General features: G+C 37.3%; 3 protein-coding genes across 3 annotated transcripts in view; all 3 read right to left on the bottom strand.

The window, feature by feature from the left end:
* GMEB2 (glucocorticoid modulatory element binding protein 2) overlaps positions 1-11,580 on the bottom strand; it is a 57,377-nt gene extending 45,797 nt beyond the window's left edge. Inside the window, exons 1-2 of the mRNA XM_051976778.1 lie at positions 9,344-11,580; positions 1,963-2,154 (exon numbers count right to left, since the gene is read on the bottom strand). Of these exons, the coding sequence (XP_051832738.1) occupies positions 1,963-2,093 (131 nt within the window). The 5' untranslated portion in view covers positions 2,094-2,154; positions 9,344-11,580. The remainder of the gene's footprint in view (positions 1-1,962; positions 2,155-9,343) is intronic.
* LOC127549038 (uncharacterized) lies at positions 4,657-9,069 on the bottom strand. The gene is made up of 2 exons (XM_051976792.1): positions 5,672-9,069; positions 4,657-4,849 (listed from the first exon to the last, which is right to left on the bottom strand). The coding sequence occupies exon 1, from the start codon at positions 8,887-8,889 to the stop codon at positions 8,104-8,106; it is 786 nt and encodes a 261-aa protein (XP_051832752.1). The 5' UTR covers positions 8,890-9,069; the 3' UTR covers positions 4,657-4,849; positions 5,672-8,103.
* An 82-nt stretch (positions 11,581-11,662) lies between the features above and the next one.
* Positions 11,663-19,152, bottom strand: part of STMN3 (stathmin 3) — a 38,141-nt gene continuing 30,651 nt past the window's right edge. Inside the window, exons 4-5 of the mRNA XM_051976797.1 lie at positions 17,925-18,116; positions 11,663-17,008 (exon numbers count right to left, since the gene is read on the bottom strand). Of these exons, the coding sequence (XP_051832757.1) occupies positions 16,949-17,008; positions 17,925-18,116 (252 nt within the window). The 3' untranslated portion in view covers positions 11,663-16,948. The remainder of the gene's footprint in view (positions 17,009-17,924; positions 18,117-19,152) is intronic.

Here is a 19,152-nt window from a genome sequence, read left to right on the forward strand (position 1 = left end):
CCTTTAAACAATCTGCCACAGAATTGGATTTCTGCTCCAAGTAGAATGTACAGATTTGTTTTCCTTTCTGTGACACAGTAAAATGAATGGAGAACTTTAGTCAAAGGATCTGAGTTGAATCCCAGCTCTGTCATTTACCACCTTAAGTAATTTCCAACTTCTGGGAAACTCAGTTTCCTCATTTATAAAAAGGGACTTGGACCAGATGATCCAAATATTTCTTTCAACCTTAGTGCTATAACTCTATGAATGTCTAACAAATAAAAGAACAGTTCTTGAGAATTATACACATAAAAAAATAGGACAAAGTGAGAAGTGACAAACATTTGCCTTTATTGTTAGTGCTTAATTTTCTTTAAAAACCTGTTTAACATAAAACTCAAAGATCATTCGTTAATAGTTTAAAAAATAAACTTAAACATGCTACAATAAAAAATTATAACGTTTGTAAGAATAAAATTGGGCAGTTTCTGGAAAACTAATAAGCCCATGATATAATCAAGTAAAAACTAATGTTTAGATAGCCCCTCTGTAACTAGCAGATAAAGCACATATATAAAGAGACCATGAAACATTTTTTTAATCATAGTTTTTGCATAGATATTTACAGTCACCTACTTTAAAAGTTCTACATACACACACACACACTTCCTTCAGGATTTTATAGTTAGAACTTTCTCTTCATGATTTACAGTTAGAAAGGAAAAAAACCTGTTAGAGCTAAAATGTGGGTTGTGACTTTTGAGGTTGTATCTCACCAACATGAACAAGTTAGAGAAAGAGGGCAAGATGCATGCAAACTTTCGCCTTTAAATCTCTTCTTCAGAGATATTCAAAAGCTCAGATACATACATATTATTTTTAAAGCAGATTTTAACTAAGAGGGGAAAAATCTCAGAAGAAAAAATGGGAAACACCTGGAGTTCAGTGGCAGCTCTAACATTTAATAGATGTAGATGTGTGACCTTAGGCAAACCACTTCATTTTTCTCAGTTCAGTTTCCTCATTTTCAAAATAGAAATACTTAATACTACCTCTTCATTAGTATGCTAGTAGGTATACATTTTTACAAATCTTAAAGTTCTCCCTGCATGGGAACTATATCACCATCATTATCTTTTATGTGGGAATGGAAAGACAGATAATCACTCTGGTGATTTTTGGCTGTTCTGTGGCTGTGCTTTTTGTTTATAAAAAAGCCAGTGAAAACAAAATATCAGTTTCTTATTAATTGGCATTTTTTATGGCTATAGAATATAGTAAGAATAACATAAAAAATAAAGTTAATAAAAATTTAATACAAATCATTAAATTTTCAATTCTATGTGGAAAAAGTTTTTAACAAATAACTAATTTGACTAATAAGAAAAATCTATAAAGATACCACTCCATGGTAGCTAACCTGACATGAAAACAAATACTAAGACATCAATCTGATAAAAGCAAAATTGAAGACAAATATCATAGGGTTACAATGAGGTTTTCTTGGATTTCAAGCAAAGATGGGTATGTTTTATTTCCTCTCAAAAAAAAAAAATCACTTTAACATGTCAATTGATTCAAAAACAACTGTATCCAAGTAAAAGAAATGGTAATAAGCATTTAATAAGTACCTATTATGTGCCAGACACTGCGCTAAGTGTTTTGCAAATATTATTTCACTTGATCCTCATAGCAATCCTACAAGGCTAAGTACTACTATTACACCCAATTTACCTTTCAGGAGCCTGAGGCAGACAGGTTTTTTGGTTTGTCTTTTTTTAATTGAGAATGACAACTAGGTGTTTTTCTGTCTTATAAGGTCAGGGTTTTATGCAATGTGCCATCAAATGGCCCTGAAAACAAAAGCTTGAAGAATGCTACAAATATTCAAGAAAAAAAAGTATAGGCTTCGATGAGAACAAAGCCCTAATAAGATTCTAATTGTTAACCTTGCAAAAAGCAATAAGATGAGTTTCTTACCCATGAGGAGCCAGGTTTGTTGTCACCAACACAGTTTTCACTTCTTCTACACCACTGCCATCAACTGCATTGTCAGGTGTTGTCACAACCACTACTTCCTCCATGTGGACACTCACATCAGGGGTTGCCATGATTAGTCAGATGAGGATACCAATTACCAGTAATGTAGTAACTCCCCCAGGATTATAAGTCCTGGCCAAAAAATAAATAAGATCACAAATGGGTCACACGGAAATCATCTTTTTTTGGATAAAATAACTAGAGGGCAAACCCAAGTATTTTTTAAAATGCCTAATATAATGTAAATAATTCCCCAATCCAACTGATGGCACAATTATTTTGAGCAAAATCTGTTAACATTAAAATTCCAGTACCAACAAAAAGATCACAGCAACATTGTCCAGGTTATCTTAAGAAGTTTTAATACACAGTGACTAGGATATTTTGGTAAAAACTATAGAAAAAAATGAACACTTACAACTACATTTCTCTTACAATAGTTTTCACATTGAAAAGCACAATGCACAGTGTACAAAATTATATAAGCTTTATCTTAAGCCTACTATAATAAAAAATCTTGAGTAAATAGGAATATTCAAAATAAAACTACTGAGCTGCAATTAAATGATTATAGGCAAGGATCCAACTATTATTACAATCCTTTTCCTCTTAGTTAAAATAAGCATATCCTAGCATAACCTAGCAATTTTTTTTTGACTCAGAAATGACAAGACTTTTAAGGTCACATTGCTTGCTAGGAAGCCAAAGTCCAACTCTCTAGTTCTGATCTAATTAGCCCTGCAGCAAGACCCTAAAAGTTAAGGCAGCACTTAAAAGAAAGTGTTACAGGCCTGAACAACTCAAGGTTTTTAAGTAGCAACTCAGGATTGTCATCAGCAACTGAGTTTCTTTCCAAATGATGTGGAAATTGGTGAAAAGAACCTTGTCAAAGAATGTCATTGTGGCTGTGCTCTATCCTTTCAGCAGCCACAAATCTGAGCACAATTCAATTTACTAAACAAGAAAAGCAATCAGCTGGATAAGATAGTCTCCCCTCTTTCTATAATAAGTACAATCCAGAAAAGAATGGACAATCAGGGTTTTTTAAATCATTTAAATTCTCCCAAATAAAATCTAGGAACTTTTTATTAATCTTCACTAAATGATTTAAAACAACACAGGTCATGTCAAATTTTATTAAACTCTCAACTCCAATAATGACTAAGGGGGCCACATTTTAAGAAATTACTGTTATCTTTAAGAGTGCTATCAAGATAATATCACTAACACTTGGGTTTTCAATTGCTTTACTAATAAAGGTGATAAATTTGCCTGGATCCATACTTATTTTCTCACTCGTTTTGTGAGTGCAGACAACTGGCCAATTCAACATTTAATTTCTGCGAAATTGAATGGCTCAAGGCAAATCTAAAATCTTGGTTTAAACCCATACTCAATATTTAGTATCTTCAAGGTAAAAAGTTCTATAAAAGAATATCTCAGTAGTTAGCCCTTCTTTTTAAAAAACTACAAATACTATTTTCTCTACTTAATATAAATGTACATACATGGGCAGTAAGTGGAGCAATAGAGTGTAGGGATTGGAGTTAAAAAGACTCATCTTCCCCAATCCAAATTTAGCTTTAGGGATTTTACTAGCTGTGTGACCCTGGGCAAGTCATTTAGCTCTGGTTGCCTAAGTTTCCTCATGTCAAATGAGCTGGAGAAGGAAATGATAAAGGCACTCCAGTAGCTTTGCCAAGAAAACTCCAAATGGGGTCATAGAGTGAGATATGACCAAAAGACAAAATATAAAAGGAAGATAGGGCAAATTTTAAGCAACTTTGCCTGAATTCTCAGGAGTTATCTCAGGATATTTGACTCTAGCTTTTAAATACAAGCAAAAAAAAAAAAAAAAATTTAGACCACTTAACTATGATGCTCTCATGTTTATGTACAAATATTGCACTAATAACAAATATAACAGCTTTTGATCTAAATTCATTTGGCTGAGGGGAGGAGGAAGAGGAGAAATATGCATACCTTTACCAAAGGCTGGTTAAGTTGGATATTCAGCTGGCTATCCATTCTTGGTCCACAAATAATGATGAAGAGAGTAGGCAACTATAAGGACCATGGTATTAGCCCATAACTTTTAGAATTGTCCTCTCCCTAACTGAGAATGGTCCTCCCCAACACTCCTGATTCAGCCAGAAACAGACAAATTTGGTACTAAGTGAGGTAAAGGAGCATGGTGATCAAGTAGAGTTACAAATTCCATCAAATTGCAAATGACAGTCCTAAATAGGACTCAAGAAATAAACCAAGTATGAAGATAGAACTTAAATTTAAATTTCTAAGATATCAGAGAAGGAAAAATAGCATTTTTCAACAAAATAAATTTTTTCCATGTTTCTTAAGGGAAAGAGCAAGAAAAAAATTATAGGTGGATGTCTTAAGAGTGGCATTCTTCTGAGAAAGGAAAAGTTTCAGTGGGCAGGGAATTCTGAGAAAAAAGTGAAAAGAATTCTAGGAATAAAAATGACATCTTAGAATAAAACTCAAGTAACTTCCAAGTTATTAACAGGTTAAGGAAAAAGATAGTGCTTTAGAGGGCTATGGGAAAGTGACAAATGTGGAAGAGTATTTAAAGAATAAGTTTAAGTATATAAATAAAGAAACTGCTCCAGAAAGTACTCATACATAATATGTTGTTTATTAACATTTCAAATTTTAAACAAAACAATAAGCTAATACAATGTCTGTATAGAGTGGAAGGAAGTGTTCACATGTGCATGAGCATATCTTCCAGTTGCTGCATGTGACCCAGCCTGTGCCAGAATCTCCAGAAGATGGACTCCATTTTCAAACAATTCTGTGAGAGAAGCTGCAAAATTGAAGCTAGTTATATTTACAGTTTTAAATTCATACTCTAAAGTGTATTAAACACTTACTTTATGCACAGTATATGCTTAAAACAAATTTTACATTTACATAAGCAGCTTAAAGCTTCTACACAAAAATCTGTAAATTTAAGACATTCGATCAATTATTTTAAGCATGTCACTTTTTAAAATATTATATTTAATAATCCTAAAGTAAACATCCTATATTGATTCAAGTTCTAGTTCTTCCTTAAATTTAACTTTCCTTCTTGATGTTAGATGAAGAGAGCCTTCAATAACTGGAAACATTTAAATCAAAAGTGACATTCAAATTTTATCTTGTTATTAATTCACCTGCTGAAAACTGCTCTAATTCATTTTCCCTAAGCTGAGCTCTGAACTTTGAAGTTACACTAAAATAGCCAAACTATTCAGTTTAAGAAAACTGACTCTGAGTGTCAAAGGCACATCCTCAAGTGAATTTTTTTCAATTTTTTACATATTTATTTGCATTTTGTCTTCCTCATTAGAATATGAGTTCCTAGAGGGCAGAGACCAGGTTTTTATTATTCTTTCCATCTCTAATAGCACAAACTGGGGCATTGTGTCTGGAATAGATTATTGAATAAACTCCAAATTCCTTACCCAGGGATTCAAGGCCTTCCAAATCTTGCTTGCTTTATTAGTTGCTTTATGTAACAGCACTGAACACAATTCTTATTTTTTTCAAAATAAACTTAGAATACTTTAATACTAAATTGGAAGTAAATTTAATACAGGTTATACATTATTCTTGGCTACAAAATAAATTAACTGCATGGCACCTAAATAGCTTTCCGTATCTTCAATATGAGGTCCAAAGTATCTTTACTGTGTGATAAATCCAAACACAACAGATTTTATTCTATGCCTAAAAAAGAAATTACAAAAAGTACCTGAATTGAAATCACAAAAACTATGAACTACATTTTACAGAAGAGCCTATATACAAAAACAAGGTAAATACAAATACTGTTCCAACTTTAATGTTATACTGGTACACTTAAAATTAAAAGCTTGACTTTTCCATTTATTATGGAAATACCAGTCATTTCTCTTTGGATAAAATGTCATACAAAAATAGAGAAATGTTCATGGAAAACTGTCTTTTATTCTGAAAGTCCATCTGAGGAACCTTGCTTGTAAAAAGGAAAGCTTGTCAAAAAGCTTTTTGGGAGTAAATGAACACACTTAATAAAAGTACTCTAAAATATAAATGTGTGCATGTGTGTGTATGTATATGTGTGTATATGTGTCTACACACACACTCCAAACATTTTTTCCAAGTCTTCTTCCTAAGATAACTTATGAAAGCTTTTATTCCACTTATCTATGTCACCTCTTTCAGATTCTCTTTTCAAAAGATGACTGGCATGACTAACACCCTATGTTGTATATTATTTTCATAGATTTAAAACTTTTGGTCATTTCAAGAGTCAGCTTGCTAAAAGAAGTAGAAGTATGAGAATTGTGACAATAAAACAATTTCATGGCACTTACCCAGTTCTTACTAGTTCAAAGACTAGTATAGGAACTTTCAATATGGTATAGAAGATCTGACACCGAGACATCCAAAAAATATACTAGTATGGTGACACGAATAGGCAATGCAGAACTTATCCTTACCAGAAAAATACTATAAAACATATATACATTAAGCTCTGAAAGCCAAAAGATGATATCTATTTGGGGGGGCTTTTCAATAATCAGTTTAATATTTCCCCCTCAACTATGATCATTATACTTTTTTAAAAAACGAGCAAGCTATTGTTTAGTATTTAAAATTCATCTTTCTTCAAAGGAAAGTAATGAAAAAAATATATACTTTATCAATGAAAAAATGTTTTCCACACAAAATAGTCAAGTCTACATTAATGCAGCTGGCAAACTAGGTCTATTTTTTAAATGCAGAGTTGAACAACATTCTTTAAATTATAGTGCTTAACTTCATAAATTAAACCTTGATTGTTAAATTAGGTGTTTGGGAAAGTAAAGAGTTCAAGACAGTTTAGTTTAAACAATTTTGTTAAAGAAGGCTACAAGTGGAATATATTTTTAAATGTGAATGTGAAGTGAAAGCAAATAGCTTCAAAACATAATTTAACAGTTAAACCCATATCATATTCAGAACTCACAAATTTATCAGAAACCTCTTCAATTTTAATGGCTACTTCAATGTTAATATATTAAGTTTCATCCAAATTAATTTCTTAGTTTTTAAATTAACAGGGACTACCAATTACATGTATAGTTAAATTTTACTAGCCAGCTAAATAACACTGCAACTAAAGCATATAGATCCCTTCACACAACACAGTTTTATCATCAACCAATATTTTGTTCCTTTTAAAACTATTTTAAAATATCAACTTCACCCACAGAGATATGTACTCCCCCACATCTTTAGCAACCAAAGAGAAATACATAGATGAACTTCTCATTTCTACAGATACTCTACACCCACATATAAGTTACATGTACAAGTTCCCACTTGAGCACACCTACGATTGGTTGGTTTGCTCACCCACTTTCCTAAATGAATTCAGTTCTTCATAAAGCAGAAATATTGCTTAAGTTCATCAAATCTCCTAACACGCTCAGTAAGAACTCATTTCACACATACTTTCAGGGTCATATTAGTTTCATGTCCATTAAAAAAGTCTCTTCTATTTTTCTTCAAACACTCATCACTCACCATGCAAAAAAACGACACAGACCAGAATACCCAAGAAAAGTATTGCAATTTGCTTTTTTTTTTTTCTTTTGGAGGAAAAAAAAGCCTAGAAATGGCCATATTTATTATACATGAAGTTTCTCCTTCCCAGTTTACCCACAAGGTTAGCAGGTTTGTCAAACAAGAATCTGTTTAAGTAAAGGATTATCTCCAGATAAACTCAGATTTGGGACCTTACACGTATATAGACAACAGTACTATTATGCATCATTGGTTGTATAATACTGTACAATGCCAATGACATCCCTGTCAAATAATGTAATTTGGCATCAACTGTGGTCATAATAGTTCTGGCATATTAAGATTCTTCTATTATTTTTCATGTTCATTAACTGTTTTAATATTGATTCTGTATCACTAGTGACCAAAATAAAAGAGTAGATTTTCCTTATAGGACTCAGCACGATGCTGTTCTGCAAGGAGTGCAGTATTTTGCCAGAATATGCCGGAAGGGGGGTGGGTAGGTATGAAAAGAGGACTTCCTTAGTAAACAAGGAGCTCAGAGGAAGACAGGCTCAGGGCCGTCCGTGGCCGAGTGGGGTTAGTGTCAGGAGTGTTGGGAGACTGTGACCTAGCAGTCCCACAGCAGCGCCAGGGGAACCTGGGACTGAGTAGAAGACAGCAGGGCTGGGCAGGGAGGGGCTGGGGGCCCGGCGCGGGCGGCGAGCAGCCCCGAGACCGAGCGGCGAGGGCGGAAACACTGCCTCCCCACGGCGTAGCAGAGAAGGGCACAACGCCCAGCCCCGTCCAACGCGGCGCGGGGCCCCCCTCCTTTCTTCTGCCACCACCGCCTTCTCCTCCCAGCCACCCAAGCTGGCCAGCTTGGGAAGCGCCGGCCTGGGCAGCCGCATGGAGCCGGCAAACCCAGATCGGGGGGCTTCCACTGGGGCGGGGGTGGGGATAGAGCTTTTGCAGGCAGCACCATCCGGGGCGGGGAGGGCTTCGGACCAACCTGGACACGGTACATGCAACAGCAGGGAAGCCGCGCGGTGGCGGGGGGCGGGGAGCCAGCTGTAGGCATGTAGTGGAACTAAAAGAGCGCATCGGAGAGCTATTCACGGGGCATGCGGCTGCGGAGGGGAGGCCTGCATGCTGCATGCAACCGGAGGAGGAGCTGCTCCGGAGGAGGAAGCGAGCGAGCGGAATGAGGGGGGAAGCTAAGGGAAACTGCACTCTCCGGGACAGAGAGGAGCTGGCCAGCATGCACGCCCCACCCGCCCTCCCCGGAAAGCTGAAGTTGGAAGATGCGGGGGCGGTTGACGGGGACATCACTAACCTTCCCCTACCCAAGTCGCCTTTTGCACCATGTCCCAGTCCCTTACCTCCCTTCCCCCACCTCTATCCTCCCTTCCCCCACCTCTATCCTCCCTTCCCCCCTTCCCACTTCCCTCCCCCTCCCCCGTGGGGGGCAGAGGCGCGAGGCGAGGGGGAGGGCGTGGGAATGGCCTGACGCACGCGGCTGCCGGCTTCGTCTCGCGCCGTATTTACGCTGTAGTCACTGCCGCCGGCGGCCGTTGCGGCCGTTGCCGCCGCCGTCGCCGTCGCCGTCGCCTCCTCCTCCTCTTCCCCCCCCTCCTGCCGTAACGTCCTGACGCTCCGCAGGGACCCCTGACTGGACGGACGGGTGCGTGAGGGGAGCCGGAGAGGCCTCGCCGCGGGGGGGTGAGAGGGAGGTGAGAGGAAGGGATTGGGCCGGGAAGACCCCGCTGTGGCTGCCGCTTACCTCGGGGAGAATCGAAACCAGTCTTGCTCAAACGCCCAACGACGGGGGCAGGGAAGGGGACGGCGGCGGCGACTCCGCTGGCGAGGACGGCGGCCACTGGGCTCGCTCCTTGTTGGATATTCGGCGGCGGCGGCGGCGGCAGCTCGGGCGCGCGCCTCCCGGGTGACGCAGGAGGCGAGGAGCGCGCACGCAGGAGGGGTGCGGAAGGGGGAGGGGGTGACTTTTTTGGTGCTCTTGTGGTTTGAAAAGCCTCCGTAGGGAGGCGGGAGCAGGGCTGATTGGGAACTGTGAAATAAGTCCTGGGCGGGCCCTTACGCGCTTGCGCGCAGAAGGTAGATCCATGCTGCAGCGAGCAACCGCGTTAGCAGACTCGGTCTTCAAGCTGGGTGGAGAGGTCAGGGCGTCTTCTCTATTAGCGTCCTGCTTTAAGGGAAGCTGATCGTGGGTGGGCCGCTAAGTGAAACTAGAAAGGAAAACAGGAAGGTAGCTCTAATCTAGGGAGAGTGGTGGAAATATCCAGAAAGCACCCCTCCCCAAAACCAGCTGTGAGAGCTTCTGTTTCCCCACCTGTAAAATGGGCGTCATAAAATAAGTTAGCCCTTTCACTTTGTAGGAAATTGGAGACAGGAATACTGTATTTTATGATATATTCAAAACTACATTTTTACTTTAGAAGAAATTCCAGCAGAACTGAATAGGGGACAGTCTGAATTTCTCCTTAAGACCCAGAAAGTATCGTGCAAATTCCTCATTTTTTCCTACAGCTGACCCTGCCCCCAACAATCAGGCCTAGTTAGAAAAGTATGTATCAATAGTCAGTATTTGGACCTTTGCTTTCTTGATTCCCAATTGGTGTATTTTTTTTTTTCATTACTCCTTTCTGGTAGTATGTATGGGTGTTGATGCTTTCAGTCCCAATGAGAAAAAACTTGAGTGGCTGCATATGTAAGCACTTGTAATATTGGAAGAATCACTCCTGAAAACACTGTATTTTCTCATTGTTTGCCAAGAAATGAATGCCTAATGGTTATGCCAAAATGAGTAGCAAAATATTTTGGGCACCTGAGAAACTTGTTTCTCTCCTCTATGTGTTGGTAACCACAAGGTTCCACCTTTGTGTTAATTATATCGTAATGTTTTATTCTTAGAAAGGTTTCTTTACATATGTCATCTTCAGTTCTTTTAACTTTAAAATTTTAGGTTTTTCTTGTAGCTGTTATAGAGAGAGGTACACAAAGTAGGGGGAGTAATTTCCCATTAAATTGTGTGGGGATGCTAAAGTAAAAAAAAGTTGGGACGTTTAGGAATTCGACCATAATGTGGCCTTGATGCAATAGTGCACCTAAGTCCTTAGTTTTTGTTTGTTTGTTTAAAAAGACAAAATTTGTGTTTGATTATGTAAGCCAGAGAGTTTCTATGGATGATAGAAATGAAATTGATCTCGAGTCAGAATACCGAGGTTCCAGTTATCTCTACTCTGGACATTTCTCTTTAATTTTTTTGAGCCCTAGTTTGTGAAGTAGAGTAGATAAGATTATATCCATCTCATTAGATTGTGAGGAAGGGATTGTAAACTTTGATGTGCTTTATTATTTCCAAAAGATTCCCCCAGTTATACTTGTAAAATTTCGGTGGTTTCTATACTTAGTCCAAAGTAACATGAAGCTTGTTAGGGATATTTATGCATATCTTGTATTTTAAAGAAAGCTTAATGAAATTATTTTCTGAGATGTTACTTGTAGAAGGTACTTCTGTCCTTTGAAATAAATCACTTTACAAAATATAGTAAAAGATAAGCTTGGTTTTATATCTTTGCAATGCATTTGTATTCATTTGGTTTTGAAAAGCCAAAGGCAAATAATATGTAACAGAATATTACTGTTAAGTTAAAAAGATGAATATGATGAATATAGGGAAAGTAAGGTAGATATAAACTGATATGAAGCAAAACAATGTATACTATGAGTGTATGTAACGACTTTTTCCTCATGAGGACTACAATGTGGAACACTACTTAGAATGTCAGGCTTTTTTGCTATGTTGGTTACTTTTGCTAAACTGCTTTTTCCTCTTATTCTTGTAGAAGTGGTTCTGGGAGGGGGGATAGAGAAAAGAATATATATGATGTAAAAGCAAAATATGTCAATAAAAGCTGTTTTAAAAGCCCAAGAAAAGATTGGATTTTGTAGCTCGCTCAAAAATATGTAGACTAAGGCATGTTTAATTGTGTTTCCAGCCATTTGTTTTTAAACTAGTAAATATATTGGGTGGTATTGATTTCTTCCGATATTTTACTATAATAAAAATCTCATTCCAAAATTTAGTTTAATATCAACTTTATTTTATCATCACTTCTTTTGCACAACAACAACCTTAAGTTGACAATGAAATGCACTAAAGGAACTATATGATGTCAGATTGGTAGGAAATCCATCACAGGCTTCTTGTTCTATGTATTTGAAAACTGTACACACTGTTTTGTGAAAAATGGATTCTATATAGGGTCAGTGATATTAAAGCCCAAACTTGATCCATTTAGAGCTGTACTGAGCATCTATTTTTGGCTTTGATTTTGTCATGGTCTGGCTTTTTTTTAAAAGGAACTGGATTAGTTAAAAGATATAATCTACCAGTTTAATGATTAAAAGCCTTAATAGTAGCCAGCACTTTTTGTTCCATAAAGGACATCTAACAGATGCAATATTAGTCCTAAAATATAACCTTATCCCCTAGCATGGTTAGGAACTAAATCACTATAGCACCATAACCAGCCTTTCCCTGACCATGTGGGGATGAAAGTGTCAGTGAGTACATATTACATAGACGTACATCTCTATACTTCATAGTGGATGCATACACATTACAGATGTATGTTTGCAGGATCGATACTAAGAGTACAGCAGACAGAGGTGACTTATGCAATATAAGATCGTTAGAAATCACTTTGGCCCAGTGACCAATCCAAATGAAACATTAAGATTTCGGTTTTTAAATGGAATCTTATAGTCTTTGTATGAAGTGTGTATTAATTTGTAAACAACTACTTACACTGACAGTCAGCAATCAGTATTTCTAATTATATTTCTACCACAAAAATTGTTTACAACAAAAAACTTCCCTCCTACCCCATGACTACAACTTTTATATGGTGTGATTATAACAGGATTACCCTGATTTGATAAGGGGGGTTGGGGAGGAAATAACTAAAAATTTAAAGAGATAATGGGCTATAATTGCAAATGTCCTAAGATCACAGATCCATGTCAACTCACACCCACACATATTCAACATTCCCTCCCTCCCTCCTTCCCTCCCCAGAATACCTAATCTCATCAGACAACTCTGCACAGAGAAGATGGTATTGGATTGGCTTTTTTTTTTTTTTCTCCTCAATCTTTTACCAAATCCCAGCCTCTTTTCTGACATTTTTACTTGTCCAGGGTTTCCAATGATAAGTTTTTTTTTAAATCTCCCTTCTTATTTTCCTCCCATAAAGCCATGGAAAGTTATGATAGGAAGTAGCCAAATGAAGCAGTTTTATTTTCTACCTACTCATGGGGAATTGCTATTTGTGTCACACAATTTAAGACTTCTCTTCTGGCTTTAAAGAATACCCATTGAGCTAGTAGCAAGAGAAAGAGGGGTTGGTTGAGGTTTTCTAGTCACATATAGGAGATAGGCATTTTGCCTTCTCTAAGGATGGGGATTCAGAATCTGGGTAAGCTCAAAAATGACTTGCAGATATAATTGAAGGTATAACCCTCATCAATGTTGGTCTTATATAGCTAGCAGTAGCACACTTTTGTGCTTGAGAGGTCAGAAATAATTTCCAGCACTAAAGATAATTAACAATTTCTACTAAGTTCTCCATGACCAAGGGATATTATCTGCCTCTTTATTATAATCTAGGCAATATCAGGGGTTCAGTGCAAAAAGAAGAAATGTCCATAAATTTTTTAAGACTTACTGTTTCTTAATGAAGTTGGAAGAAATGAGGAGAGAGTGAGAGTATAGAATAAGATGAAGAGATAGGAGTCTTTTCCTAAACTGCCCAGACCTGACAGAAGCTAACCAAATAACTGGCATGTACTATAAGAGCAAGTTAGCAAGAGAGCAAAGTAATAAGCAAAGCCACCAAGGAAAAAAAAAAGTCCTTGGGGAATTGCATTGAACTTCCCTAATGCTGGATCATATTCTCTCAGCCAAATGATGAAGTGGTCGAAGAATGCTGTGTAGCATCCAAGGATTAAGATAAGGAATATGAAGTCTTCTACTCACAGAAACATGGAGGATTGGTCTTGATCTATCTTAACCATTTCTTTTTCTTCTAAATTACATGTATCTTAGTCCTTAATAGGACTCCCAAGGAAAACGCTTGAGATTATCATAGGTTACTCTCAGGAAATTGGTAGTTAGACTAAATCCTCTGAGTAGGAGGCACTGACAAACATTCTTAGCAAATCCAAATTTACTCAGAAGGCTCTTTTAACCCCTTTAAGAGTAGCTTCTATACCCCGAGGCTGTCCTATTTCCTAACCAATCCGGCTCCTTTGGTCAAAAGGGGAAATGGTTTTCCTGTATTGTATTCAAACTCATGAGTACAACATTTCTTAGGATTCTCACTAATAAAGAGTATTTACAAGTTTTAGTTTAAAATTTTGTCCCAAGCAAACAATTACAGAACAGGACAGAGTTGATAAATTGCAGACAGTTTCCTATATCCCACAGATATAGGACCCCCAACATTTGGACCATTTCAACTATTACACTCTAGCACACATAGAGATTTTATTACTATTAATTTAAGTAATTTTTAACTTTTAAAATTTACCTTATGATATGAATAAAATGAATCTGAATTATAGTAAGTTTCTGCTACAAGAATTGCTACCTGCTAGAAACTGATGACTATTAAGAAATTCAACCTTCAGTTTCATCTTTTTCCTTGCCCTAAGCAACTTTAGCTTTTAGCAATTGCCAAATCCTAATCATGGCCTCCAGTTTCCGCTGCAACTTTAGGAGAGAAATAACGGCTAAACTTATTCAGCTATGGGGACTCAGTCTTTTTGATGTAGGAGTAGGATCCTTACACGCAGATTTAAATCAACACATTTTGAAATGGGATATGAATGAACACAAAGTAACAATTTCACTTCAACATTGCTCCCAGCATAATGGAAATTAAAAGTAGCTCGTTTTTACATAGAGGGTGGGGAGCAAATTGGCACCAGATACAATTAGCCAAAAGGATTCAGACACTTGTTAAACTTTTGTGTGAGTACTAGAGTAACAACTTTGTGTAAAAGCAATATGTTGGCCAAGGTAAGATAACTGCATGTCTACCTGCTTTGGCTTTTACTCATGAATGTGATTGAGAAGGCAAAAGGAATTAATCCAGTTTTCCCTAATAAGATTGAGCAAATTTATGAAAAGGAAAATTTGTTCTGAGTTCCCAGATAAGACTGAAAGATGATCCCAACATTTTGAAAGAAATTGCAATATTAAAGATGGTCAGCATGGTAATTTGATATTGACTGCTCTCTTTCATAAACCAAAAAGAAAGACCCCACTGGAACTGCTAGAGAGGTTTGGGATTTTTATTTTTCCCATTAGTAAAATGGAAAATATGATAAGCAATGTTTGAGTGAGATTCAGCTAAGGATTTCAGCCCTTTTTACCTTCTCCCAACACTTAAATCACCAGATAACTGAATCTACTAACTTTATATTACTGCCTGTGTGACTTTGAACAAGTTATCTGTGGACCTCAGTTTCCTTATCTTTAAAATGAGGGCATTAGATTACGTGACCTCTAAGATCTCAGCCAACTCTAACTCACAGGGATAGATCATGAGCCTATGATGTAGCCATTTGCTGCTACCTATGTCCTATGAAAGAAAAGAATCCTCAAGTGATTATCTAAATTACACTCATGGACTGCCAGAAAGAAGTAAATAAAAAATTTTAAAGGTTGTTAAAAGTTAAAAGCAAACAGTCTTTTCACAAGTTTTAAAAATATGATAAAGAAAAGAATTTAAATCTTCAGTGTCCTCCAAGAATAAAATAGTAGGTCCTAGCAGATAAAGGAACAGCCCTTAGAGTCTGGAAGTTCTGAGTTCGATCTTATGACAGACAAGCTGTGTTCCCAGAGGAAGTCACTTGATATCTCAGTAGTATAAGGCAATTCTCAATAAATTACAGATGAACTGCTAAGCTCAAAGTCACAAATCTGCTAATGGCCACCAAAGAAACTATAGTTTGGCTATTTTAAAAAGATGAAAAGGTCTAGGTCATACCTAGCAGTTGCCTTTTATTTTGAGTTCTAATATTCAACCTATTCCCATTTGTAGTCTGGATTTGGAATTTGTGTCCACCTAAGCTGTTGTTTTCATAAAACAAGTAGACACGCCAAACCATTCACATCAGAGAATGTGTCCACACTGGTAGCCTCCTCCACAGTTAAAAGAAAACCTGGTCTTCCAACTACTGTGCAGCAGAAGTGAGTCTACCTATTGCTCTTTCTCTTCTAGTTTTTGAGTCCTTTGAAAAAAATAAACTATGAACTTTACATATATTTGTAGATGGATAAAGCAGAGTTTCTAATGAACTCAACTCTGTTGGTACTAAATACTTCATAGAATGTCTGACAAGTTGATATCCCTTATGCAAAGTTTTGGATTTTCAGTGCTTTAGATTAGATTATAATACTCATCCTAATGCTTTTTGAAAATTTCTGCTCTAGGTAACAGCATGTCCATGTTCCTGATTAGAACTATCAAATAGCCTCAGACTTCCCAACTCCTTAGAATGTAGATCTTCAGTTTTATATTCTCTCTAAGCACTGCTATTATGATTAATAATGAAAAAACAGCTGAGTTAATATTTGGCGTCCATATATTCAACCTCTTATATTTGTTTTCTGGGAATAAAGCTATGACATAGACCATCTGAGCAAGTCCACTACCAGTTGTCCCCAGGTTTATCTTTTGGAACTTCAGGCCTCATCAGTGCTAGAAACAGTAACCCAAAAAGAAACAGAATTTTAACTCTCCCATTCAATTTCCTTTCTTCTCTAATCCTGAAGATAACTGGATACATTCATTATTCTTCCTCCCCTGGTTTACCATCAGTGAAGAAATGATTACTTTTGACTCCTTATCCCTTTGACACTGAAAGCCGGCTCAGAATAAATTCCCTTAAATGAAAAAAAAAAAAAAAAAAAGTACCATGAACAAACTTTGGATAAGAAATCCACATGTCCATGCCACTGTTGGTTGAATTTATTAATGTCTCCTTCTTTTACATTATTTAAGAAAGACTCCAGGAACCAAGTAGATTGAATTATCGGGTGATTAATGTGATTGATTATATTTATATGACTAGTGGGCTACTCATTTAGAGTTCTCCAAGGCCAGCAAGGCCCTCCACAAGGACTGGACAGATAAGGATCCTAAAAGAGAAGCATAAACTAGGGAAGTCAGCATAGGAGTAAGCAGAAGAGAAAGGGAAGGGTAAGTAAAGAAACAAAGTTGCATCTAGACAAACAAAAAATTTTTTGTTGTTGTTTTATATCAGGAACCAGGTGGTAAGCACATAGAAAAGCACATTAACCAGAGATCTCCTCCCGCTGCTCCTTGTTCCTGCGGACTTCAGCTGCATGAAGTTCCTGCAAAGACACAGGAAGAGTTAAGCAGAGGAAGAAGAGATCACCTAGAGATGTTGATTTTCTGGACATTCTTGCTTTCCCCCCTGATTGTAGTTTTCCTCCTTCTTTTATCATGGAAATCTCTTATACCTAAGTTCAGATTCTTCAACCTCCATTTTAGACTCCTATTCAGAAGAAGGGTAGCAGAGACCAGATTAATGGAAAGAACTTGGATTAATGGAATTAGTCTAGCCTAATAGGCTCTTAGGCTTTATAGAGTAACATAAATTATCCTTCCCCAATCTTCCTGACATTCTAGTGTTACTGAGCATTGTGATGTGGCAACCAAAAAGAACTAATGTGCTATTAGGCCAAATCAATAGCAATAACAGAACTACGGTCACAAGTATCAACTATAAGAGAAAGAACTGCTGTATTGAGCCCTGGTTGTAGTATCGGGGGATTACACAGACCAATGCCAAATATTTGAGTGCCAAGAATGAGAATTTTTAATTATGGTGGGAAGGTGTTGGGGCTGAAGTGGGAAGGAAGAGAAGGCTTCTGAGAAGAAAGATTACCTGAGGACAAAATGACTAGAGTTCAGGGGATTCTACTCTTCCTCTTAGTCTCTCTGTGCACATAACATACAATCAGGTTATTTATATTGAAAGTAATTAGGCTGGAGAAAACGCTCTTTATTAGGGATGCTTATTACAGTTCCAACCCACCAAAATCGGTACTAAGGGTCACTAATTAATATGGAAACTGCATTTTTCCATGGATTTTCATTGGATTCATTGTATGGGGATTTTTAGAGTGGGGTAGGTAAAGTTAGTCATTCCAATCTGCCAAAAGAAGGATGAAATTCTTCCATAAGGATTCTTAGTCCTAATGAAAGAGAAAGGGAATGGAATGTGAGAGAAGCAATAAGACTCACCTTCTCCCTAAGCCGCTCTCTCAAGGCAGCCAGATGAGCCTCCCGAATCTCTTTGCTGAGTTCCATCTTATAGTTGAGTTTTTCTTCCGCTAAACGGCTGAAGTTGTTGTTTTCCTCCAGGGCCTTGTGTAGAACCTCTCTCTCATGTTCCCGCTTCTCTGCCAGCTGCTTGAGTACCTGTGCCTCCTGAGTCTGGCAAATTAAAGGGCTCCAGGTGAAAACCAGTGATCTATTCCAGAAGAGTCCCTCTTCTTTCCTTTCCCCAACATAAAAAATCTTTGCTTACCTAACTAAATAATCATAGAGTGGTCTTTCCTTGACAGATACCCAACAAGAAGAATCAAAGATGTATGCTTTAAATTATATAGGACACGAAAAAACAACAGAAACAGGACAAATAATTTGCCACTTTTTCAGCAACAGACTTATGGTGCTGAAGCTATTCCCACAAACCTCTCAGTTCACAATCATGCAATTAGAGGGTTGTCCCCATTTCACAAAAACTAATTTTCCCCACAACTGCTATTTTAATGTCAGAACCATGCAGAATAAACTTCAATAGTTCTAAAACATCAAACCTTTCATTTCAATTCAACAATCATTTATTACACCTTTCATCTCATGTGCAAAACCCAACACAGGCACTAAGAGCACAGAGATGAAAATTAAGACAGTTCTGGTTCTTATTGTCTCTGACTTGGACAACTGCCATATCCTCCTAACCAATCTCCCTGCCCAATCTCTGCTTATTTCAGTTCATCCTCCACCAGGCTGCCAAAGTGATTTTACTAAAGCACAGGTGTTGCCATGCTACCTCTTTACTCTGTAATTCCAGTGTCTCCCTGTTACATCTAGAATCAAATATTAAAGCTCTTCATAGTCTGGCCCCTTCCTAGCGCTCCAATCTTCTCCAATCCCATCCAAAAATTTTAAAAGCTAATCATATTTGCTGTTTCTCACACATAACCAAGCATTCTCTGTATTTACATCAGCTGAAGGCTGTTCCTGGCATGTTTATTTCTGTAACATTCTTAAGGTTATTTTCTATCTACCTTTTTATGTATCCTGTATATACTTAAATATTTGCATGTTGTCTAACCTGTTAGAATGGAAGCTTTTTGAGGACACTTTTTTCTTTGTACTGTTGTGCCACATTTTCCTTTTATTGTCCTGCTTCAATTCCTTGAATTGTTCTACTTCAATCCCCCTGCAAGCAACCCCCATTTTC

Source organism: Antechinus flavipes, chromosome 2, assembly GCF_016432865.1.
Source record: "Antechinus flavipes isolate AdamAnt ecotype Samford, QLD, Australia chromosome 2, AdamAnt_v2, whole genome shotgun sequence".
Taxonomy (NCBI): domain Eukaryota; kingdom Metazoa; phylum Chordata; class Mammalia; order Dasyuromorphia; family Dasyuridae; genus Antechinus; species Antechinus flavipes.